Source organism: Parus major, chromosome 10 (genome assembly GCF_001522545.3).
Source record: "Parus major isolate Abel chromosome 10, Parus_major1.1, whole genome shotgun sequence".
NCBI classification, from domain to species: Eukaryota; Metazoa; Chordata; class Aves; order Passeriformes; family Paridae; genus Parus; species Parus major.
In genome coordinates this window covers 14,162,726-14,187,949 of record NC_031779.1, presented here as the reverse complement: position 1 = coordinate 14,187,949, position 25,224 = coordinate 14,162,726, and the positions used below count along the sequence as shown (strand labels likewise).

Genomic DNA, 25,224 nt, shown 5'->3' with positions numbered 1-25,224 from the left:
AGCATCACTGGGGAGAAGAGCCTGGCATGGATTTGGGCTGGAATGCTGGGTGCAAAACTCCTCCCTGTAGGCAGCATTCAAGGACTGCTAGAGAGGGTGGGGTCCTGCTCTCTGCTTACCAACCAGCTCCTGACACGCCTGAGAAAAACCTAAAATAACTTGTGCCCTCCAGGAAAGGGTTAACCCACAGGATAAAATTAACAGAAAATCCATTGCCCTGCTGAAATGAATAAAAGACATAGGTCAATGAAGAAATCAAATTTCAGCAGTATCAGCTGCATTATTTCATGATACAAATCAGAATAGCTGAAATAATGCAATTTCAGACTCTTTTAAAAGAGCTAATTCATAAAAGTGTGACACAAACACAAGCTGTTGTGGAGGTGCTAGTCCTTGACTGGCAGCAGTGTATTATCAGTCTGCTAAACACATCCTGCTCCCAGTAATACCCTGGAAAAACCAGACACAGATAACCAGAGTGAGTGCCCTGACTGATGCTGGTGCAGGGGCGACAGGACCTGCTGGTGCTGGCAGGGGACAGAACATGTCCCAGTGCTGGGTGGATGGAGATGAAGTGCTGGAGCCCAGAGAGCAACTGATATCCCCCTCATTCAGCTTCTTCCAGCCCTTTTCTGTCCAGGTATTGAGTTTCCTCTGGTACCTCTAGCAGAACAGCCAAGAGCCAGGTACAGTGATGAGAGCTGTGCTAGACAAGCAGGAACAGACATGTTCCCATCCAGATGCTAACACTGACTCCAAAAACTGCATCCAGTGTCAGCTGGGCTTTATCCACAGGTTGGGAAAAGCCCAAACACCAAACCCAGACTCCTTGTCTAGAGTGGATCCAGATCATGTAGCCTGGTTCTGGTTTTGGTGACTTGGCACAAGCAAATCAACTCTGAGCCACAGATAAAAGCTCTCTTCTCCTCCAGATTTGAGCCCTGTGATGCCTTTTCAAACACATATGGTACTCAACACCCTCAGGTTAAAGCATTTCCAAAGAGACAAAAAATAAAAATAATTGAAAATAACCTTATTTCTTCCACCTTTCCTTTCTGTGCCCCTTCACTTATTTTGAAAAAAGACTAAATCTTCCAGATTAACAGGAACAAATTAACTCTCTTGGGCCCCCAGTGCAAACACACCACAGCTCAGGTTCAGTGTGCCTCAAGTGCAGAAGAGGAGAGGATAGTAGCTCACACAAGGACTTTTTTTACAGGATATCCACTGATCTAAGCCACACACAGCTTTAGGAGGTGTTCACAGCACACCTTTAATCCCACTCCAGTCACCCAATTGTGAATGGCTGTTTTCTTTCCCTGCACCCTTTGGACATCTTGTTCCCTCACCTGAGTACAGGACCACAGCCCTTAAACCATTTGTTTAATGTGTAGGGGAAGGGCTTTAAGGCACAAGACCCCTGGGCAGGTATTTCAGAGGAGCCCCTGTGAGACTCCATAAGGGAGGAGGCATGAAGTAGCTGGGTTAGAAAACTCACAAGTGGGCGATGCTGGCCCAACACTGCTGGACACAGCAGAACCAGTCTTGAGACGGAGGGTGAGAAAAGCTGAGCTGGGAGGGCTGTGAAAAGGAAAAGCAAGAGCTTAGGTTGGATGTGTTAGAGAAAAGCAGAGGCTGTGGAGGGACACAAGAGAGTGCAGGCAAAGCAACAGGTCAGGAGAACCATCTGCACACAAGTGAGGCAAAGGATGTTGGAGGTGGCTGAAAGGGGACACGAGGCGAGGAGGGACCAGGTGTGGGTTTCCACCACAAGAGCTCCCACCACAGCTGATGGATGGGAAAGACATCGTGCCCTGAAACCCCAAGTGAAGGTTCAGCCCCTGTTTGGGTGTGAGGAGCCAGGCAGACATCCAAGGCAAAGATGAATGCACCTTGTGGCCTGTCAGGCTGCAGTTCTGAGTGAGGTGGCACCCTGGGCACGGCGATCGCTGTCCTGAACAGCGCACACCAGCTGTCACAGCCTTTGGATGTTAAACCTAATGGGAGACCAAGCCAAGGAGCTGGAAGCTTTATTGATTTTTAATTTCTTTTTCTCTCAAGAAGCCCTTAACAAAATCTTATGGGACTGGAATTGGTTACTGCCAAAAGACCCTTGTGATGGACACAGTGAGAAATGCTAGGCCAGATTAGAAAAAGTGAAATGTGTCCCTGAATTTGCTGTGAGGAGTGACAGACAAACCTCCAGACACAATTATTTTCCCTCTCCTCCTGCATTTCATGTTATTTCTCTAACGAAAGCTGCTTGGCAGTAGGGATTACAAGGCTTTTTGGAGACACTAACAGGCAATTTATAAGGGGTTTGCTCGCTCCCCAGCCAGGTGAGGAGCACGGGGCTCGCCAGAGGAATGGCTGAGGGGATATTTTATGGAACTGCTGAGAAGTAGGGCATGCACACACCCTGAAACACACAGCACTGTCCCCAGGAGCTGGCTCCCTGCCACCAAACTGCCCCCCTCTTCAGCCCTGGGGGAGACTTGGCTTCCTTCTGAGCTCCTCCACTGGAATGCTGAAGGGTCCCTCCCCTCCTGGTGTGAGAAAAGCCTCCATCCTACTGCACTGATTATCCAGAATCAACAACCCAAAAAGCTATCAGCAAACATTTAAAGCACCCTCATAGCTAGAAAGGTGATGTCTCAAATGATGCTGTTAAGGACAACAAAACCAAATGCTTTTTACTTATCTCAGCAATGCACCCTCTACAAATGCCCCAAAATGCACTGAAAATTATAGGAAAAACGCTCAATTGCCACTGAAATGAGTTTTGGTTTGAGGGGAAGCAGAGCAGGACAATAAATACTGTGGTTCAAGGAGGAGTCAAGGGCTCACAAATGTGTTTTGCTGGTAGTGGAGGAAGAAAAGGCAACACTTTTGTGGCCAAATTGAAGTTGGCTGAGATGTCAGCCTTTGTAGAAAGTGCTATCCCTTGGGAAAACAAAATATAAAGGGGTGCCTTGACTGAAAAACTTTCCCCATTTTTCATTTCTTTGTGACTTCCAAATCAACTCAGGGTAGATGATAAAAGGTGGTTTTATCCAAAAAGGGAGAAGATGGGACCTCTCTTCAACAGCAGCCCACAGCAGCACAGAGGGATGTGCTGTGGGGCTTTGTGGATTATTCATTCTCTGCTGCACACCACATGCTACAAAATGTGTTTGTTTCACAAATCTCAGATCTGTCAAACAAAAGCATAGTGCTATGAACCAGCACAGAGGGAGCTGGAGAGACAGAGGATGTTGGTGCAGACCATGTCCCTCATAAGCAAAAACATGGGATGGTCATGGGAATTGGACAGTGACACAGAAGGTGAATAAGTGAACTCCAAGTGATTCTGGTTTGACCTGAGGAAGGACTCCTTCACCCCAAACCACATCATATCAATTACCCTGAGAGAGTTCCTGCACAGCACCAAGAACATCAGCCACCTCCCTCAGCTGTGCCCAGTTCATTCAATTCTGCCTGAATCACTCTCAAATCCACCCAAGTCCAACCCTGAGGAGGCTGAACCAAGGAAAGGGTTAACACTGACTCCAGAATCTCACAGCCCTTTGTCCCCCCAGCCCTGGGTGACTCCTCTGTGAGCTCCTGGGCCAGCCCACAACACAATGGGTCAGTGTTGAAGTGCTCCCATGAGTTCAGGCTTTCCAAGGGGGCTGCAGTTTTCATTAGATTAATTGCTAATCAGTAGGCATCCTTGTTTTCCATGCTGATAAGTGTGAGAGCAGGAGGGCAGGTCAGGCAGCAGCTCCCTTGGCTTAGAGGACAATCCCTGACGAGGATTAGCACTGGCCTCTGGGTTATAATTGAATTTGAGCTGCCAGGAGCCACCTTCTCCCCTGCCCCCAGCACAGTGCCCAGCCCAAGGGACAGGATCGAGGTCCTGGCTGTATTTCCAGCCAGGACCTTGGAGTTTGCCATCAGCATCAGCCACTGTCCAGCCACATGCTGGAGCCACATCCATCCCCAACACCCCCAGCTCACTTCATGTGCTTGCTGCTCTGACTGCTTGCATCCCCCCAAGCCATGGGGGAGAGAGGGGCATTGCTCCCTGCAGCCCTGAACCCCTGGGCTTCTCCCAAAATCCCTGCATCTCCTCCAGCCAGGCACATCCTGCCAGCCACAGGTGGTGGCTCCAACAGTGCTCTGCTGGAGCTGCACAGGGACAGCCAGCGTGCCATCCAGCCCAGCTGGAGCACAGGGCTGTGGCACAGAAAGGCCAGGAAGAAGCTGTGAGTTGGAAGATAAACTCAGCAGCTGAGCTTGTGAAGGCATCCTCCTCTCCCATAGGAAAGCGATGCCTAACCCTTGCCAACTCCTCTGCAAAGCTTCCTATGGGAAGTTTCTGGCACTGGGAATGGTTGCCAGCACAGGATTAGCAGCCTGTTGATTTAGAGGGCTTATTACAGGAGCTTAATTCTATTTTGACAGATGAAAGTAAGTCAATTATAGCTAGAAATAGCTCTGAATTTGGGTTATGGGATTTTTTTTCTTCCTGTCTTCCCCTTCTGTGAGTTGTGGTATCATTTCCTTCCTTTTCTTTACCTCAAAGCCAGTGTTTTCTGTGAGATGCCTCTCTGGCCCAGGGAAGTCTCTAACACAGGCATTTGGGGCAGATGTGGTACTTGCTCATTATTGCTGCCTGTGAAGCACTGTGGCACCAACCCACTCCTCCCAGCCTCTCCAGGCCTCCTGGAGCCACTCCTTGGGCTTGCTCCTGGCAGAAATGACCCCAAAACCTGTCCCCTACCCACCCCCAGCACTGACACACAACCTGAGCTGGGTCAGGAAACACCCAGCAGGCACCAAGTGACCTGCAGAGCTCAGACTCAGAGGTGTGCAGGAGAAGTGCTCAAAGAAATCAAGGAACATTAATGCTGAGGCCTACAAGTAGGAGCATCAGCCACACAAGGAAATTCCCATCCTGTCAGATTAACGGGGTCTGGTCAGGATCAAAGGACAGCTACTGCCATAAATCACTGTCTGCCTGAACTCCCTAAATGCTTAAGGAATCATGATCTTCCTAGAGAAATAAAGCACAAAAGAGAGAGCCTACCCCGTTCCCAAGTCATTTACATGAAAATGTCACCCTTTGGGCTCTCTTTATTTTACAACTTCCTCATCCCCATCACACCTGTGTCTCCTGTACACCTGAAGATGCAAGTAGGAAACAGGAAGACCCTTTCCTTCCCTCAGAGTAAACCCAGTCACCAGCACTGGCCCTGTTTATCTGATCAGCAGGACCAGACCATGTCACCCCCCTCCCAGCCAGGCTCACACACGAGCTCCCTGACTGGAGGAGCTGTGTCAGATGTGCTCCTGTCACTGAAGCACAAGGTGACAAATCTCATTGCTGGCTCAGTGCACACACGTTTCTCCAAGGAAAACCCTAACCACAGGCTTGGGAGTTACAGGGACACCTCAGGAAAGCACTGGAGCTTTGGATATTGCTAAAGGCCCTCACACTCAAATCTAGGCACTATCCACCACCCCACCCTCATGGTCTGCAGCAGGAAACAGCTTGCACTGTTTTCCTCCAGCACAAACCCATGGGTGGCTCTCCAGCTCAGGAAATGCTGGCTGGGGGCACACCAGAGAGGCTCTCACCCTCGGACAGCGTGCAGCAGGCGCAGCGAGGGGTAGGCAGTCCTGACGTTGATGTGGTGCTTCAGGATGAGCTCGTTCACCCACTCCACTCGCTCCTTGCCCCCCTTGGCCATGAAGGCTGGGATCCAGAGGATGCTGCCGTTGAGGCTGTGCAGGCGCTGCAGCAGCTTCTCCCTCCAGGTCTCGTTCACCAGGTCCTCGAAGGCGCGCTGGATCACCGAGGGGTTCATCGTCACCAGGTCTGTCTTCATGCCCACGTCCTGAGAGTACTCCTGGACAGGGGCCAGGTTGCACCTGCAAAAGGAAACACCCAGCAGGCCTGTTGAATGCACTGAGAGAGCGCAGTGACAGGCAGGAGAGGGGTGTGATGCCAAAAGCCAGGGCTGGTGACAATGTGACATTCACAATGTGTCGCTTTTGGGAGAAAGAGGAGGGACAATGACCCTCTGCAGTGAATTAGTGATGATGAGCCATCCCCATCTCAGGCCACCATCCCGTGTTGGCACGTGCCCCTCTGGGACAAGGCTAATATCAGCCACAAGTGTGGTGTCTCATGGGTGGTTTGCAGGGAGTGGCAGCTCTCCTGGAGCCATTCAAAAATAACACCAGCAGCAAAGCTCCACTCTCTGCTCCCAGGGCAGATTTTAGACAAAACAGCCTTTTCCACTCAAGGAAAGCACTTGCCTCTTAATTCCAGCCCTGCTGGAGTAACATTATCCCAAAGGCCTTTTGTCCTCCTGGCGAGTCTCTGCAAACAGCAGACGTGGTGGCACCGGTGGCGATACTGACACCAGCGGGAGGGGGTGCCAGGACATGGCCTTCACAGGGCCTGGCTGTCTGGAGGCTGTGACCCTCAAAAACCACCTTTTTTCTTCACTGGTGAACACCAGTGTTCACTGGTGCCTCCTCTAAGATTGTACATGAGGGCACAGGCCATGAGCTGCTGTGTCACATCAGCACAGGGGCTGAGGGGCTGTGGGACAAACTGCCAACAAATCACCCTTGTTACAGAGTGGTTTCCTACAGCTCCTTGAGGGGGGCAATCTGTGTCTGTGCCATGCACACAGCACGAGGAAAATGGCACCAGGAACCAGCTGATGGGAGGATGCAGAGAGATGCTCCCCCAGCATCCTAAAAACCAGAGGGTGCCCATGTGTTTGCACACTGAGTGCTCTGCTGTGGTGTTCGACAGTGAAGTTACAGTATTTAATGAACAGGAATTGCATCCTAACCATCTGCCTCGATAATCAGCCATTATTACTGTTTTCCCTACTTACAGATGGGGAAACTAAGGGAATGGTGGAAAGAAAATCCAGATACTGGCATGGGGGCCCTTTGATTCACTCATTGCAGGAGTGAATTCAGTAAAAATAAACATTGGACCTGTGTTCTGGACACAGACACAATCACTGGTCACTGCCAGCCCTGCTGAAAAGGCTGTTTGGATGGAACAAACCTTCCTCAGGAAGATGCAGGTTCCAGCAGTGGCTCAGACAACCTACAATGGGAAGAGTGTCTGTGCCAGACCTGCACTAGCACATGGCTGGGGAGAAGTTGTTCAAAATCCCCATCCTCACATCCAGAAAAGCTTTTCTCCTGCAATTTTGCTGCTTGACATGAGTGCCCCTCACTAAAGTTTGCCAGAACCACAATAAGCAGTTTTTCCCTCTGCTCACTTGTGTTCCAGTTAAGGATAATGCTCTGCTCCCTGTGGACAGGCTGGAGCTGCCAGCAGCCAGACAGCTGGAGCAGCAGGGTTTGAGTGGGGGACAGAGGTGACATTATCCTCATTCCCACGTCACGCCAGCACCGCCTCTGTGAGCTGCTGATGGATTGGGCTGTCTTTGTAATAGACTCGCCAGAAAACAAATGTCTGCATGTACATAAATCATCTTTGGATTCCACAGCCTCTTAACTAACAGGAGCTTTGGGTTGGGAGGGCAGGAGCTCCTCCTCTCCACTTCAGACACCTCCTGTGGTGAATCTGCTGTGTCCCAGAGGGCTCAGGATGTGCTGCTGCAGGTCCCTGGGGCAGTGCAGCTGCAGGGACAATGGCACTGGGGACAGAGGGGACACAGGGGAGTGTCAGACCTGGGCATGCACAAGTGTGGTGCCAGGGCATCGTGTGCTGGAGGGCAGAAGTGATCTGGGGAAGAATAAGGTTTGTGAGAGCCCAGGACACGGTTTGTTTACAAGATGACAAACCTGAGAGAAAAGGAGGTTGGCGGGTGGTTCATGGTGCACCATGAGAAGAGACAAGGTGCACTCACAAGAACAGGTGGGGAGCACTTGGAGATGAGTGGAAGGGTTTTCAGCAGGACATTTGCACGAGCTGTGTGTACATGTGGGGCTGTGAGGCTGTGCTGCCCCAGCTGAGCAGGACCCCAGCCCCCTACACTGCTCCAAGGGCCCCTGGCTGCAGGGAGCAGCCCCCTACCTTATAACAAAGCTGTGAGCATCGATCTCGGGGCCACAGCCACTGCTGAGCAGCACCCCAGAGTTGCCCACGATGGCACAGGTGGGGAACTGCTTGCCCTTGAGGGGAGAGGTGCGGGGCAGCAGCTCGTACAGGTTCCGCGAGACGTTCATGGTGCTGTCCCTGTCAAAGACGTAGTGGATGATGTCCCCTGGCTTCAGCGTCCCCTTCAGCACTGAAATGTCCTTCTCTGCATCCAGGAACTTCAGGATCTGTTTCCTGAGCACAGGGAAGAAAACAGCCTCATCAGGTGAGGTACAGAGACAACCTGGGTCAGAGGTGAGATGAGCTCTTGCTTCCTGGCTGCCCTCATTCTCTGGCCGCTCCATCTGACCTCGCTCCCCGGGCACAGCTTACAAAAGAACATCTCCATCTCAATGCCTGCTTCCTCTCCACTCAACCTTCCTGGGTCAGGCTACCACAGTCAGCCCACCATCAGTGAGGGTCCCTGAGTTTACCCAGGCAAGAAGGTCTCCTTCCCTCTGTGACCCATCACCTGCACACACAAATTCCACTTGGCCTGAAAAACAGGGGCTCAAGTGCTCCTTGTTTTGTTGTTGCCAGGCCAGCTGGCTCAGCTGGGAATTCATTTCCAAGCGATCGCTTACAGATATGAAGCCTAGCTCAGCAGGAGATAAGTCTTTTTATTTCTTCCTTGACTTTTTAGATGATACAGAGGCAATTTGCCAGCTTGCACTAGAGAGGACCAAATCTGTCTCTTGTCCTATAGGTAATTACCAGTACCTGATCTTCAAAGAGAGTGTCTGGTTGTGTCTCCATTTGGATGAGGCTGGTTTAATGTTGTGCTTAATGCTTTCATTACTTCTGTCAACAACAGCTGGAGACGAGGAGTCATTTATTACTACTTCAGCTCTAGAGAAAAGAAAGTCGGGGAGAGGGAGACAGAATCCGTTAGCATCCCAATGGCACTTCTAATCACCATCTTCAGCTCTGGCTGCTTGAATTCAAACTTCATCAGAAAAGCAAAATTGTAGTTATTAGCTAAACAAGAAGTGAAAGACTGGTTGTATTCTGCTACACTCCGGCAGACAGAGATCCTTAAATACCCACTCGCTTCCACGAACACAGACTGACAGCCAGCACAGCTTCACAGAAAACACACTGTTACACACTGAGCTGCAGGAAGGCATGCACAAAAATCCACACAGTGACAGGCTGGCAGACAGGCACTTGCAGACAAGACACCCAAAAGCCCCCAAAATTCACTAAGAAACTTCCTAGGCAAGGTGGCTGCCCTGGTGCCTCGTGGTCACACATGAACATCCCAAAGTGGAGCCGGCTCATCTCCTGGAGAAGATTAAAATCCTCACCAGAGAGGAGCAACCCTCTCTTCATCCAATGGAGAAATTAATTCAGCTGAGCTGCTGCGTGCTGCTTGTGAGACTGGGCTGTGAGCATCCTGTACTAAAGAGGGACAAGCTCACTGGAAACTTTTTCCCTGCTTAGAATTGAGCACAAGGATTTCAGCACCCATATCACCTGTTCCAGACCAAGAAATGAGCAGCACCCAGAAGCTGGAGATCACTGGAGGACCCTAGTGTTTAATCCCTGCTCAAAGAAGCAAATCAGCCTCAGCACTTCTGTGACATTTAAATCAAACTGCATGAATTGAAGGAGCCTCCAAATATTTGGTTCCAGCCAGTTGCCCTCCAAAAAGAAAAGCCAAGCACCTCATCAAGAAGCTGCGTGTGTATCTGCAGACCCAAAAAAATCCTTCACACTTCAGAGCACTCTGAAAAACACACAGCCAAAGCACTTGCTATCAGCTAAAGGGAATCTCCCTCTCCACTGCAAAAGGCTTTTTCCAGCTGGGAAATGCTTTGTAAATAAATGCATTTATATAAAGCATGTAAACCCCAAGGAGGGAGCAGAGCAAGAGATGGGGCAGAGGTGGTGGCCCAGGCTCATGGACAAACATCCAGCTCCTGGAAACACATCTCCAGCCCAGGGAAAGAGCTCCCCAGGACACATTGTGGCTCACACTGTATAATGTTTCAAAAAAGCAAGGAAATGTGTTTATAAATGCTTGCTGCCAGTGTCCTGATGTGTGTGTGTACAGTACCTCTCCAGAGGCTGCCAGTCTGTTGGATTTGTTTGCTTCTTGCATTTTTCTGCATCACTCATGTCTTGGAAACCTTACCTAGAAGGTGTCAAAAATCATAATGGAAGTAGGGTAAAGCAATCCTGGGAGTAACTGTGGTTTTTTGGGTTTGCCCATTTTCTGTGTTTTCGTCACAGGTGGTGACATCATCACAGAATGATATCACTCTTCCTTGCAAGCTGTCACTAAGCTTTTGAAATGTGCCACTTGGCAATGCTGGGCTGACAGGGAATCATTGTAAAAATAACACAGAGAGACACTGAATGGGGTTGGGATGCCAGGGAATGACTCTGCCACGCAGGGACGTTACTGGAGTGCACTGCAATAAAACCAGAGTTCTGATCCCAAACACAGCGATCTCTCCTCTAATAGCACTTAAAACTATGGAAAATAGCAACTCTATCACTGACTTATTTTCACAATAAGTAACTCTTTCTCATTCTCTCAATCACCACAACTTCCAGATCCTTGGTTATTTGCAAATGATTATTGCACTGAGCTGGAAGAAGGAGGGGGAGAAATGATTAAGAAAATGCAAAGCAGAAGTGAAAAGGAACAGATACATTTGCTAAATAAGAACAGCACTATCCAGCGAAGAGGAGAAGCAGATTAATAGCTGCCTTACAGCAAAAACAAATGAACACAAAATCTAATTTACAAACCTATTAGATTTGCTATGTAAGCTGTTCACAGCTGATCTGATTGTACCTCTGCCTCCAGAACTCCTGCAAGACAAAGGAAATGCATTATTTATAAATCCAGCTCCTTTCTGCCAAGCATTGTTCAACAGTCCAAAGATCCTGCGCGGAGCGGAGGCACTGCCACGCCGCCCGTGTCCCACCCCATCCAGAAGGGAAATGTCCTGATGCCTCTGAAGGGCTTTTCATCCCTCATCACCGCTGTGACCGTGAAACCATTCTGGCAAGAACGCCCCGAGCCACCCCAATTAATAATACCTGTGTGATCTAACCAGCCATCACAGACATCTGCTCTGGCTGCCACAGCCGCGCGCGCCCCACAGCTGCGTTAAACACATCTCCTCTTCTCTTCACCAGCCAGGTGTTAGCAGTGCACAGAGCTCTCCTCCAGCTCCAGGCTGCCAATGGACTTTCCCTGTCCTTTTCAGGTAGAGAATGAATGATCTGGGCAGGATTCCCACCACTGTCTTCACCTGGGCTTTTAGTTGAGAACATCCAGTATCTATATTTTACACAGATCGAGTGACCAGCCTCCTTGACTTGTGGAGATCTCATAGTGTAACTTCTCCCAGCCCCCAGGGACCCAGGCCAGACCCAGAACTCCATTCCAGCCCACTCCAATCCCATGAGTGCTTTAAAAGGCCCTTCTCCCCACCTTTGGTGTAACTTGGCTGAAGCTACAAAGGCCAACTCACCACAGTCATTCACATGCTGGAGCTCAGACCTGAAGTGACAGCAGCGTCACTCCCATGGCCTGACACCACCACACAAGGACAGATGCCAGACCAGTCTGACCAAGACCTCTGGGAATGAACAGCCAAAGTTTCCAGCACCTCTGTGATCCTGTATTGAAGGACAGGTTGGACCAAGCCCCTTCAGAAAACCATACCATTCACACAAGCTGTGAATCCTCACTTAAATACATACAAGTATTGGTCTGCACCTAGCTGGCTGCAGAGCTCCTTCTTGCTTTAGCTTGCTGTTTTCAAAGGGGTCACAAAGAACAAGTCACCAACACTGTGATGCTCAAGAGAACTGGGCTCCCATTCAGACACATTTTAACTGCCATGTACTCATTGCTCTGTTTTATTTTTCCCATTGCACAGATATCCCAATGAGCAGTCATAAAAAGAAGCAAATTCTCTTCCAGCAGAAATACTGCTACCCAGAAATATATACCTTAATGAAAATGTATCTCAGGAGAATGTATTTCTACCAGTTCTGAAAAAAATCCCACAAGCATTAGACAAAAATGAAAGAGAAAAAGCATGTGTGAGTGTGTTTGGTGCCATTAAAAAGGATTTTCAGACTTGTGGGATTCGACATAAATCCCCTCATTAGGCTGAGCTCAGCCCTCAGCACCACACAACATCAAACCCTTGGAAATGACACGATGGTTTTCCCTTTCCTCCCTCCTGCCAGAGACCATCCACGGCCAAGTCAGAGCGATTCCTGCTCCAGCACTCTCCTCTGTCCTTTGACAGACCTGAGAGCCTGTGAGCTGTTTCATTTCTTGGTGCATCAAGGGAACAGCAGGGCTGGCTCATTCCTGGAGCCTGCTGGCATTTAACAAGCCTCCACATTAATGGGGTTCACGGTGGGGTGTGGGAGCAGGCTGGATTAGTGTGCAAACCACGCACCTGCTCAGAGACGTCTCCTCTGAAGGAGCCTTCCAAATGGGATTCACACTCCTTCACACTTGCTGTAGGACAGACAAAGCTTAGAGAAATAAATGGGTTTTTTTCCCCTGAATATATGCTGGTTCACATGTGAAAAGCAAAAACGTAAATTAGGAGGTAGAGAAGACTATTCCCTAGGTGTCAGTTCCTACCTTATCCATGTTTTGTGGCTACAGCAGGAAGGATTCAGAGCATCACAACCTATTATTCAAATGCATTTATCCAGTCTGGCTTTACATGGCCTGCAGTGACAGGTCTGTGTGCCTCCTCCTGGAATCAAGGCAGGTGTTGGGGCTGGAGATGCTGGATGTGAAGAAGACAAGCCACCTCTCCCAGCTGCCTGTGTGCAGCCTGGTGGGGAAGGGGACTGGCTGCCAGCTGAAGATCCCCTCAAGGACAGTGCCAGGGGTTATTCCTTCCCCCTTACACACTGTGAAAAGCAAAAATATTCCAATGCAGACAGACACAACGGGTTCTGCTGTCATAAATGAATGTGGAGGGGGCAGTGGAGGAGAGCAAGGCTCTGCTAACCATCTTCCCATGGCACTGGGATCACTGCTCTGCTGGCCAGCAGCAGACACGATGCTCTCAAGGACACCTGAGATGCTGGCAAAGCCACTGCTCCCTGTGCCAGGCTAGGTTTCCCTCTCCAAGACAGGGAGACTGGCCAGAGCTGAGACATGATACTTGGCTGAAGGTCTGAGCTGGTTTAGTGGATCTTAAAATGCTCAAAACTCTCAGTTCTTTTGGTGCTCTGTGTGCCATGCTACACCTTCAGGACGTTTTTCCTACAATCTCACTTTGTACAGTGGAAGACAAGGTGAGCTGTAGGATGCTGTGGGGTGTGTGATGCCTGTCCAGCCATCCTGCTCAGCTCAGCCCACTGGTGGGTCCCAGACAGACAAACCAGCTGCTCAAAACACCAGCAGCTGAGCCAAGCACAGTATTTCCCAAGGTCTGCCATACATTGTTACCAACACAGGCAACGTGGTACCCCTGTATGCCTTCACTTCCCCCACCTGGGAAGAGGAAAACATTTAGAAATGGATGGTACTAATTAAAAAACACATGTTACAAACAAAAAAACCCCAAAAATTCCCCACAAACCAAAAAAACCTAGTCCATTTTATTATACCTTCCTGACCTGGAGTTTCAAATCTCTTGGCTTCCAAAGGCAAAGACCAACCCCGATTAAAATAGCACAGATAGCATTGATTTTGAAAAGCTTTCTAGTGCTACACTGTTTGGACTGAATTGCCTTATTAATCTAGTTGTTATCAGTTTCATTGTATAGCCAGCTCCACAAAGTACCAACCTGCTTCCTAATCCTATTATTTACAAAACATTTTTCTTTGGGCTTCTGTTGGGATGTTTTCCAGTGATAAGTTGCATCTGTATGTGCTAATGCCATCTTACTGACTTATGCCATCTTTTCTCATTTTCCCTGAGATTTTCAAGCTGCACTGCCACTATCTAAGATATTATATAGGTCAAAATGTTCTGTGCTCAGATGTAAAGTGACACTGATTCATATATCAGAGGACGTAAAACAAAAAATTTCTTATGGTTCAGGACCAAATTTTCTTGGATGAATAATTTGTGACAAATCAGGTATGCAAAGACTCTTCTATTCACCCCATGAATGGGCCTGTTTAGGGTTTTTGCTTCCCTTTTCATCGTTTCTTAAATGCTTCTCTTAATTGTTGCTAGGTAAGTTTGGTCTCGCTTCGAGCCACTTCGATACGTGAAATCAAAGCTGCTTTGACTGAGCAAGTAGGTCACAGAGCCTCGTTGGGTGAGCAGATCTCTACGAGCAGACTTCACATGTCCATGTTCCCAGGCTCACAAACTAGAAAATGTATTTTCCATGGGTATTTCACAATGCCCACCCCTGAGTCCTGCTTCCCCCCAGCATTAGTGGCCAGAGATACACATGGGAAACAGGCATGAGAAGCAGGAGCTGACTGGAAATTTCAGCCATACCCAACCACCCATTTCATAGCTCATAGAATGATTTGGGTTGAAAAGGACCTTAAAGATCATCTTGTTCCTACCCTCCTGCATTTAACAGGAAGCATTTGTGAAGCTCATTCCTGGTGGAACAAAACCTCTGCCTCTTCCTGACCTTGGGCACCCAAGTCCTCCCCTTCTCCCTCCTCCACATAAAAGTTAGATAATAGTTCCTTGGGGGATTATTAAACTGAATTTATCCACCTGAATTCCCCAGGAATAGAGTTCAGAGTGCCACAGTTTTTACCTGAGGGGTTCAAAAGACTAACACCTCCTAATTAGGTTTTCACAACCTGCTTTTATGTTAGGTGCATTTCATGATCCTTGTTTTACAGCTGGGACGCTGTGGGTGAAGTGGCTTGGCCCTTAACACCAAAAACTGAGTTCCACAAGCCAGGAGTAGGCACTGTGAGCTTCTAGCAGCCCTGTCCTCTTGAAAATGCTGCTCTTTACTTGCTGAGAGTGGGAATGGCTTTTGCTGGGTGAGAGGGCTCAGAGGACCACAGGAATTGATCTGCAAGGGTTTCACTGTGCCAAAAAGCAGAAGCAGCCAATGTCTCCTGAGATGGCTGCAGACTGTGCCTATTAAAGCAGTCGGTGTCTATTAAAAAAAAATTTTTAAAAAAATCATCACCTATATTTACTTTGCTCTTTAAGGACTGCTCTGATGTTTTCCTCAAGACCAGAAGTGCAATTTTCTATCTGAAGAGCACCTGATCATGATGCCAGGCCTGGCTAGTGACCACCCACCCACAGTCACTGTTCTCCCAGCCCAGAGGCTTTCCCTGAGGCAGCCAGGTGTGGAGGGGATGTGGAGTGGGATGTTCAGTGGGATGTTCACAGCCCTTCTGCAGGTTGTAGCCAGACCCAGTCACCGTAACTAACAGTTCTGGGGAAAAGGATACACTGCCCAACCACTGGAAATGAAGGAAAAGACGGCCCTCCTCCTCCCCCAAACCTTAGAGATTTGCTCCTGCTGATGCTCACAGTACTGTGAAATGTGGATCAGGACACTGGCTTCAAAACCCTTCCTCCCCCTTCCCTGAAGTTCAGGGTTTGTGTTGAGAGCAGCAGGACAGCAAATGCACTCCAGGGCTTTTGGGGAAAAATGGTCACATTTCCAAGTTGTCTATGAAAGAGAAATAATTGGCTTCCAAATGCCAACCTGTCCAGCCCTACCCTGCAGGGTGAACAAGCAAAGGTGTCCCAGGAGACAAAAGTGAGATGAAACTGAGCCCAGAATCCAACCTGGATTCCTTGGAGATTGTGTTCTGGTTTTCCATCAACACATCAGAGTGTGTTTGAAAATATGGAAAAGGACACATTAATTGATAAGTCCCTTTGTGGGCTTCTGACTAGACACTCAAGTGGTTACTGTGGAGTTTAGGTCAAAATCCACCATATTCATCAAATGCTCTGCTGTCCCAGGAGAGACAAATTCAAAGAGGAAGGGCTGGTTAGCTCCACATGTAAATCAATTTGCAAATCAGAATCAAAAGCCAAAGCTAGATAAGAAGTGATTGGATCAGAGATGCATTTCTGAACCTTGAGATTCTGCACTCAAACAGTCCATTGTGCACTCTCCTGGCACTGTCCCCTCTCCAGGAATGCTGCTCTTCCAGGCTCCAGCATCATCTCACCTTCCTGCATCCCATCTCATTAAATACTGGGAGAAGCTGGGATATCAGACCCTTGCAGGCCATTCCTGTGACATTTCACCAGTTGTTTTGGAGGCTCTCTCATCCTGGAATGTGGAGGAGACTGTGATAAAGAGAAGTGGTAGTTTCTGGGTGGTAGCTGTGGTTCTTGCACTCCCCAGGCAAGCAAGGGATTAATTGGGAAGACATTTCCAAAGCAGTTGTCTGCTAGGACAGAAGATCCTGCAATACATTTTGATGAGATGTTCAAAATCGCACTTCAGTGTGTTTAAAAAAATCTCTCTTGATTATGTTGTCACAGCTTGGCAGCCCAAGTGCCAAAAACTTCCTAAATATCAGGTGCTACTTTTAGTGTTCCAAGCTTAATTCTATCAAGTCATACAATTGAATTTGGGCAAGTGTGCCCATATTATGGCTTTCAGAAACATCAGCTGTCCAGCTGGGGTCCCAGTGCAGGTCTGGTCATGAGGAGCAGCCTGGCAGTACAGCACCTTCCAGCAACCACTGAGACACCAGCCAAGGGTCTCCCTGCTGCTCCTGGCACTTGCCATGGAAATGCACATCTGTCAGCCCCATGAAAAGCAGCCTTGTAAATTGGGTCACCTCTTCCCACACCCCAATCCCACCTCCACAACACCAGCCGTCCTGCAGGCTCCTTCCCAAGGACCACAAGGGGCTGGGAAGTGGTGCTCAGCATCCCTGCCTGCCAGGTGGTGCCAGTGGCTTCACAGCAGCTCCTGAGTAAATGTGAGCAGGGTTTGACCCTGACATCTCTGTCTGGCTGCGAGTCACGGTCTGTAATCTCTGCCAGTGTCTGCTGAGGACACGACGGAATGAAGACACATGAGTCTGCAAAACAGACATCTATTGCTTACTAAGGAACATGCCAATTAGTCTGAAACACTTATGAGACAAAGCCAGTGACAAATCAGCAGGGATGGTGCAGCTCTGACAACAAATGGACACGAGGCAATGGGAGAGATGTCCGTGGCAACCTGTCACCAGGACACTGCTGGGGATCACTCTGCACTGGGGTCAGCAAATCCCTGTCCCTGCCTTGAGCTCTGGGCCCAATGCAGTATGAGCTTTTCCTGAGCCACAAAAGTGTCTCTCACACCTGTGGAGTGTCAGCTCTCACATCCACATGCATTTGCCATAATATCAGCATGGCCTGACTCAATCACCTCAAGATGCTCTTGTTCTATCACTGCTCTAAAGACAAAATACTCACAGGGCTCAAAGGTCATACACTTCCCCTCTTCCTGTCCTGCATACTGGCAGGACCTTATTCCTTCCTTCATCTTTAAAACATCATTCCTGGTATCAGCTCTTTTTCCCTCACTGTGTTAATGAAATAGCCAGCAAAGAAACAGACATTGAAGCAGGCAAAAAGGATCCATGAGGAGCTTGGGACTGAGCAGTGTGTGTGTGTATTTTGTATATGTTTGTGTAATTTATTTTCTTTCCTTTCTCTTCTTTCCCTTCTGGAAGGGAGAAGGTAAAAACCCCAAGAGTCCAGGGAAGATCTAGAAAGTAGCTGAGACAAAAGCCTCACTGCTTACAAAACATGTCTACACTATACATTTGTTCTAATTTTTTCTGCTATCAGAGCAGAGCTCTCAGGGAGCACAAACAGCATCAGGCTTGCAGCAGAACCTGTCACCCTGAGCCTCTGTGTCCCAGAAGCCAGAAATCCCAGTGGCTCCTGCAGCATCTTGGGTGCCACATACCTTGGGAAATGGTACAACATGAAACATTATCATATGGGGCTGTGGGCCCTTGGGCTCATCCTCCTACAACCCATCTCTTTTCCCAGTGCTCTGTGCAGCATACTGGAATATTGAAAGTCTCATGTGGTTTCTTCTTTCACTGTTGATGTGGAAGCTGAGGACCTCTCCTGGGCAGAGACACCCTCCTGGGGCAGCTCTTCTGTATGAGCATCCTCAAAATAACATCTGCAGCCTACACAAAGAGGGGTGGAAGTGCTTGGGCGAGAGCTACACCCCACAGCCAGCAACAGAGCCATCCCAGGACCTCCAGAGGGATGTAGATCCCAGACCACAACGTGGAGTTGCCAAACACTCAAAAGTCCATGCTGGTTTCAGAGGCTGACCTCCCCTCTCCTCCCCTGCTCACAAAGCTACACTGTGGAAATCCTGGCAGCAGTAAGAAGGTCAATGACCCACTGAGCAGCTGCTGGTTGCCAGTTGAGTGTGCTGCTGTGTCTGAAAAGGTGCTGGAGATGCCTCACGACGATGCTCAACCTCTGCAGGGGAAACATGGCCCCTGCTGTAGCCACTGGCTGAGAGTGATATTCCTGAAGGTGCTGGCTGGAGGTGCCAGGTCAGAGGGCAAGAACCATCCTTGGATTCAGAGCTGCCAGTGATTCCTGGAGCTCACTGTGATGCTGTTTGACTGAGGATGCCTGGAGACAGCACTCCAAAACTGTGGCAAAATGTGCTTTTCAAAGCAGCCCTGCCTATGCAGAGCACTGAACAGGGAGGGACAGTGTGCTCAGCACAAAGAATTTCTGCATGCAATAACAAGGACCTGATTTGCAATAGCAAGAAGTATTCAGACTCAGGTTGGGAAAGAGCTCTCACTCCACACCACTGTCACTGGTGGGTTTCAGCAGTGCTGTGCTCGTTTCCTTGGATCATTCCTTTCACTTCCCAATTGGAGCCAATTCTGCTGCTGTTGATAAAGATGCATCTCCCAAGGCTGCCACCACCATCAAGGCTGCTGCCAGCCAAGACAAGGATTTACAGTGGAAATGTGAAGAAAAAGGAGCTGTAAAGGTACTCTCCTTTTTTCCTTTTCCTTTTTCTTTCTATTGCATTTTAAGGGACTGAGAAGATGACACCTGTCTGGTCTGCAGTGGTGTTTGTTGAAGGACACCTGAAACTCTGCACCTCCAGTGAATTTACTTTACCAGGGAACTTCCTTGTTTGCTGAGGCAACTGGGGATGGAAGCCAGAGAAAAGGCAAAATAATTATTGTCTAATTCTGTACCTTGGGCTTATTTCTTGCTGCTGAGGATGACCCAGGCCCAGGGCAAAGAAATGTGGTAGGCAATTAGAAGAAATCTGGTTTGGAACAAGGGGTTTTTACAACAACAGAATTACATAGGTTAAAAATATCCTTTAAGATCACTGAGTCCAGCAGTCAACCCAAGACTGCTAAGTCCAGCATGAAACCATGTTCCTAAGAGCCACCTCAACACATCTTTTAAATACCTCCAGGGATCATGCCTCCACCACTTCCCAGGCAGTTGTGCCAATGCTTGTCAGACCTCTCAGTGAAGAACTTTTTCCTACTATCCAATCTAAACCTCCTCTGGCGCTACTTGAGGCCATTTCCTCTTGTCTTATCACCAGGACAGCCTGAAAGCTCGAGGAAAGATAAAGGCGTTCCTGCTAAATGCTTTTCTTGGAAGATCAAAAGCCCATCTGCCCTGCAAGAGAACACCGACCCCCTGAGTTCATCCATGCCTGGGGAAGGCTGGGAGGGATCAGCAGCAGGATCTGCTGTGTCACTGCTGGCCCTGGTCCCAGAGGAGCAGCCACGGCACTGCTGAGGCTGAATCTCTGAACTCACCGTTAGCTGCTCAACAAGCCTTCGCTAAATGAGCCAACACTCACAACTCCTCCTTCTCTGCTGGGACAGAAAGGTTTCCTCTGCCTTCCCGACTGGAATTGTGCACTTGCAGGGTTAGAGGTGGGACACAAAAAGCCCACCTAGGTAAAAAGGAAACTTGAAGCCCTAATGGGAATTGCTTTGTTTGTCTTCATTGCTCCAGTCATGTGAACTGGCCTGGCTACAGCATCCAAGAAAGGCTGGTTGGTGATTTGCATCCTCCTACCACAGCTCTCCTCACCAGCAAGGTCAGAAATTTCCTCCTCAGGAATCTTGGAAGCTGCTGACAACCAGTACTGAACTGTGGAGTAACTTTTCAACAGAAATATTGGAAATCCCTTAGCACTGGCTTTTCTTTCTTTGTTCCACTGGCTTGCTTGGGAATCTGCGAGTGCTTTCCATCCTGCTGCTCCCAGCCCTCCCTGCAGGTACCACTGCTCACACCACTCCCTCAGAGCTCAGCTTAAGGAAACAAGCTGTGGACATTCACCTCGCCCAGCCAGCTCCAGGCGGGAGCACAGGGGTTTGGATGTGTTTTTGTGGCAGCCTGCCCTGCCCCTGCAGGGCTGCAGGAGGGGAGGGAGTGTTTCATGGGGAGGAGAGGGAGCTCTGCAGCCAACCTTAAATCGGCTGCTTGTGCTCAGAAGAGCTGCAATCAAAGCCTACTCCAAGTATTTTCTTACTCAAATCAGTGCTCCAGCACTGCTTTTATTTTCCAGCCTGATGTGTCACAGAGCTTTTATTAGAGCCCTACCATACCCAAGGAGTACAAAGGTCCCCTTTGGCTCCATTTACATGAATCCTTCCAGGATATCTGCTGGCTCCTGTCCTGCCAAGAGCTATTCCTCCTCCAGCCCAACCTGGATAATTGTTGGCCTGTGCACACCCACTGTGTGAGCACACAAAAGCGCTTGTTGGCAGAATGCAGCGCTTTCTCCAGCAAAACTTTCTGGTGAAGAGCAAGTCTTAGACTAACTCTGGGCTGGGCACAGTAAATCACAGCCTGGAAGACGTAAGCAGGACATTTATACCCCACGGACCAACCCTGACAAGAAGTGTTACGACTACAGCCTGCTCGTAGCAAGTGCAGCAGCCCCCATGAAGGACACAAAATCTCTTCCTGAGCCTTTGAAAGGCAGGCGTTAGAAAAGGGCACATGAGGAAAAAGTGGCGATTTACTGACAAGCTCCCGGGCAGGCAGGCCAGCAATATCAGCGACACCTATTCGTCACTTAGGGAGAGCAGAATATAATTCCTCTTTTAATCAGGATGGAAAGGCATGTGGTCTGGGCAAGCTAGGGAAAAGGTTGACTTATATTAAGACCAACCCATTACCAAGTGTCAAGTGCTCCCTAAGATGGCTCAGACGCTAATTCGAGAAGTCACCTGGTGGCAGCGGGTCACCAGCTCCCTCTACAGACAATCAGGACACAGCCGGACCCCTGCAGAACTGCAATAGCAGGCGCAGAGTAACAAAGAGAGTCCCCTTCAACCGGAGCAGAATTTTCCTCCTCATCACCGGCAATAATCATCCCACTCGGTGCCAAGTCCTTTGTTGTCCCCTGCGGGGACAGGTCCGTCCCGCTGCCCCATCCCGGCGCGGATGAAGAAATGGCTGCGATGGCACCAGCGCTCCCCAAGACACGGGAGCGTGTCTTTTGTTTCCTGCCAGCCAAACAAAGAGCGGGAGCTGTGCATGGAAACACAGGCGCCACCGGGCTGCAGGAAAAGTTCAGCAGCCTGGAACCAGCTGGCTGTTCGGAAACAAAGTGCCAAGACCGCTCACCACAACAATACTTCACCGAGCAGCACACGCCGGGGAGCGGGGCGAGCGTGTCCCTGCCCAGCAGCATCCCAGCAGCATCCCAGCAGCATCCCAGCAGCATCCCAGCAGCATCCCAGCAGCATCCCACAGCCCCCAGACCCACCCGTAGGGGACACGTGAAGCCAGTGACAAGGATGTAGCAGGGGGAAAACTCACGCACAGGGGTGGCTGCAGGGTGGGAAGAACGGGCTAAGCAAGAGCAATGCAGCATCATGAGAGAGAAACTGCTGAATTTTCATCCTTGCCCCAACACCTCTTTGTTTCAGCATCTCCTGGCTGTGGTATAAGGATGTCTAGAGGAGTGAGATGGGACTGCTTAAGGCACAAACATCTTTCTCAGAAGCCTCTGGCAGGCAGAGCAGCTCCAGCTGCCCTCGACTCCTAACTCCCTTCACCTCCGACGTGGGGAACCCACTGTCCGGAGAAACAGCATGGGTTTGGGTTCTTTGTCCTTTTGCCAGTAGTGTTATATTCTCTCTTACTTTTTACCTACTGAATGTTTTGCATTTTCTTTCTGAAATTTCTCAGTGTTTGCAGGTGAGAGAAATATCTTCCCCCCACTCCCACCTGTATGAGGCACGTTCTTCCAAAGACAATCCAAATCACAGGCAGGGGGCAGGGTACGTGTAAAAGTGGGCAAGCTGTTCGCTCCTCACAATAATTAGAGAGTGTTTCGATGCCAAGGAAAAAGAATAAAAGAGTTGCACCTGCCTATGTTTCCCAGCCCCCCTCAGTGCCACCAGCCTGCCAGGGGACAGGTGGCAGCTCCTTCCCTCCCTCCTGCACTGACCAAAGCGAGCATGGTCTGGGGTGTGAAGGAGGATGCTGAGCCACACTTTACAACAGCCAAATATTCCTGATTCCTTTGGGAATGCAAAAACATGCAGCATCTCCCAAACCTCTCATGGAGAGGAGCTGTTCCCTCCTGGACACACAGAGAGCTCCTGGAAAACTTTGGAAGGGTTTCTTCTCTACACTGCTGTGCACTTTTGCTGTCACACAGTTCCCTTTACCTACAGGACATGTTAACAAAAAAATGCTATTATGTGCCTCCCACAGTTGAAAACCCTCCATCATCCCCTGACCTGCTGCAGACCAGGCACTCTGCTTTTCCATGTCACCACAACAATACATTTCAGCCAGGTCAGAGCACCGTGCTCACCATCCCTGGCACCATGGCAGCACACAGGGATGAAGTGCCCACTGTGCCAGGCTCCTCTGCAAGGTGAACAGTGTTAGGACCCTTATTGTGTTTGGGATGCAGGAGCTCATCAAACCTGAAACACTCCAGAGATAGAAAGGGGAAAAGTGGGTGGCAGAGGGCAAAGCCGAAGAAAGGTTGTTTGCCAGACTTCATCATTAAAAAATATATAAATTATACAGCAGGGTCCCACCTTTGCTCTGTTTATCCCCGTACGGGAAGCACAGCTGATGTGGGGACTGATCTGTGAAAGGTTTGGTGATCATGTGTACCAGAGGGCTTGGGACACAGGACCCTCCTTCACCCCCTGGGGCAGGTTGCTCCTCTCTGCCAGTTCCCTCCTGCACTACCATTTCTGATGCTGTGTGGAACAAGCTGCTCGCTGTTCCTACAGAACTCATCTGACCCTGCTGCCGTCTCTGCCGCCGCACCGCTTGGCAGTACTTCCTTGGAGGAACTACAGCAACAAACTCAGATGCCAGGGTTTGGAGATAAGCAGCCAGCAAACAGCCAATTTCCATACAATGTACAGAAAAGAGAGGAGAAAAAAAGACACAATACTGGGAATCCCTAATGAACCAGGGTGAAAAACAGGACAAGTAAGTAACAAAACAGAATAGATTTTCAATAAGGGCACAGCAAGTTCTAGTGGGTAGATCTAGCAGATAGGGGAGGAGAGAGAAGAAAGAACAGAAGCCAGAAAAGGAGATGGGAAGAAAGCAAGGGGATCAGAGCTGCCTGTCCAATGGGGAGGATGCATCAGAAGATTTTAATTTCCTTTATTATTATATAGATAGTGCCAGCTCATTGCAGAACAACAATTCATCCACCCAGGTAACCCACAGTCTGGTGCTGGATGTTTCCGGACAAGGCTACTGACCTTTAAACACTTGTCTTAAACACTTCTTGCCTGTGGCACCCAGCATAACATAACAATGAAACAATAAACAAACATCAGTGCATTTCATTTATCATCTCATCAAGGTGTTTGTTTTGGTGTAACACAGTGGACAAAGCCAGCTGGTCCCAAACAAAGACCTTTGTGTTATTTGGGCGCCCCGAGTGCACACCTCATTACCAAAATTATTTGGTTTTCCACATTGCTGTAGCAAGTTCCTCAAGTTAATGCAAACCTTCCTCTCTGCATTTGTTCCTCTCATCCCCTAAATTTCCAAGCAGACCTCAGAGACAGGGTTTATGGGGTGGGAAGGGTGTTTCTCCTCAGACTGAGAGGCTGCTTTAGCCCCTGCCATACATGGCACCTGCAGGTAAACACCGACCATGACAGTGATCAGGAAGGGGTGATCAGGAAGCCTCTAATGCATCCCACAGGGTTAACACCAGTGGTTTAAGCTCTCTGCTCCATCACCCCAATCCAACTGATCCCTCTCCTATCCCACAGACTGATCCCTTATCCACCTGCAGACTGGTCCATTATCCATCACTGCCATCAGCTAGTGCCCTCTCCACCACACCCATCTGGACCAGCAGAGGCACCTAAGCCCCTTTGGCTGCAACTTGCCCAAGCATCCCTGTCCAGCAGACCACTCACACCAATATCCCACTTAGGGACCTGCTCCATCCATCCATCAGCACCTGAGCACTGCCCGTGCCAAAATCCCTCTCTCCAGACCAGGATCCGCTCTAATATTTCTAATTAGACTGGTACCCACTCCAGCATCCTTATCCAGACCTGTACCTGATAGAGCATCCCTGGACTGGTACCTCAGCCTCTCTAAAAGGATCTCCCCATCTCTAATGGGAGCGGTACCTGCTCCAGCATCCCCACCCGGACCGGTACCTCAGTGTCTGTAACGGGGCAGTACCTGCTCTGGCATCCCCATCCGGACAGGTATCTCAGCATCCCTACTGGGACCGTTATCACCGCATCTCTGGCGGGTCCCAGCCCGCAGCCCTGCCCGGCCCGGTGCAGCTGCCCCCGGCCCCGTGCCCGGTGCTGCCCCGTCCTGCCCGGGCTGCCAGCGGCCCCGCCGAGCTGCGCGGGAGCGTAGCGCGCTCCCTTCCCACTTGGGCACGGCACAAACCGGGAGAGCCGGAGACAAAGAAACTGTCCGGGCGCCCGCCCCCTCCTCCGCCGCCGCCTCCTCCTCGCCGGTCCCCGGCACCGCTCCGCTCCGCGCCCCTTCCTCCGCGCGGGGACGGGGGATTTACCCGCTCTCCTCCTCGATCTCCGAGATATCGGCGAAGATGAGGAAACCGACGAGCAGCGTGAGCAGCGCCAGCGTCCAGCCCCGGCACGGCAGCGGCATGGCTCCGGGGCTGGGCCGGGCTGGGCC

General features: G+C 49.8%; 1 protein-coding gene across 1 annotated transcript in view; it reads right to left on the bottom strand.

Moving 5' to 3' along the window:
• ST8SIA2 (ST8 alpha-N-acetyl-neuraminide alpha-2,8-sialyltransferase 2) overlaps positions 1–25,218 on the bottom strand; it is a 31,256-nt gene extending 6,038 nt beyond the window's left edge. The window contains exons 1-5 of the mRNA XM_015638380.1: positions 25,100–25,218; positions 10,883–10,945; positions 8,843–8,971; positions 8,060–8,317; positions 5,623–5,916 (exon numbers count right to left, since the gene is read on the bottom strand). Coding sequence (XP_015493866.1) covers positions 5,623–5,916; positions 8,060–8,317; positions 8,843–8,971; positions 10,883–10,945; positions 25,100–25,197 — 842 coding nt within the window. The 5' untranslated portion in view covers positions 25,198–25,218. The remainder of the gene's footprint in view (positions 1–5,622; positions 5,917–8,059; positions 8,318–8,842; positions 8,972–10,882; positions 10,946–25,099) is intronic.
• Between the last annotated feature and the right edge of the window lie 6 nt (positions 25,219–25,224).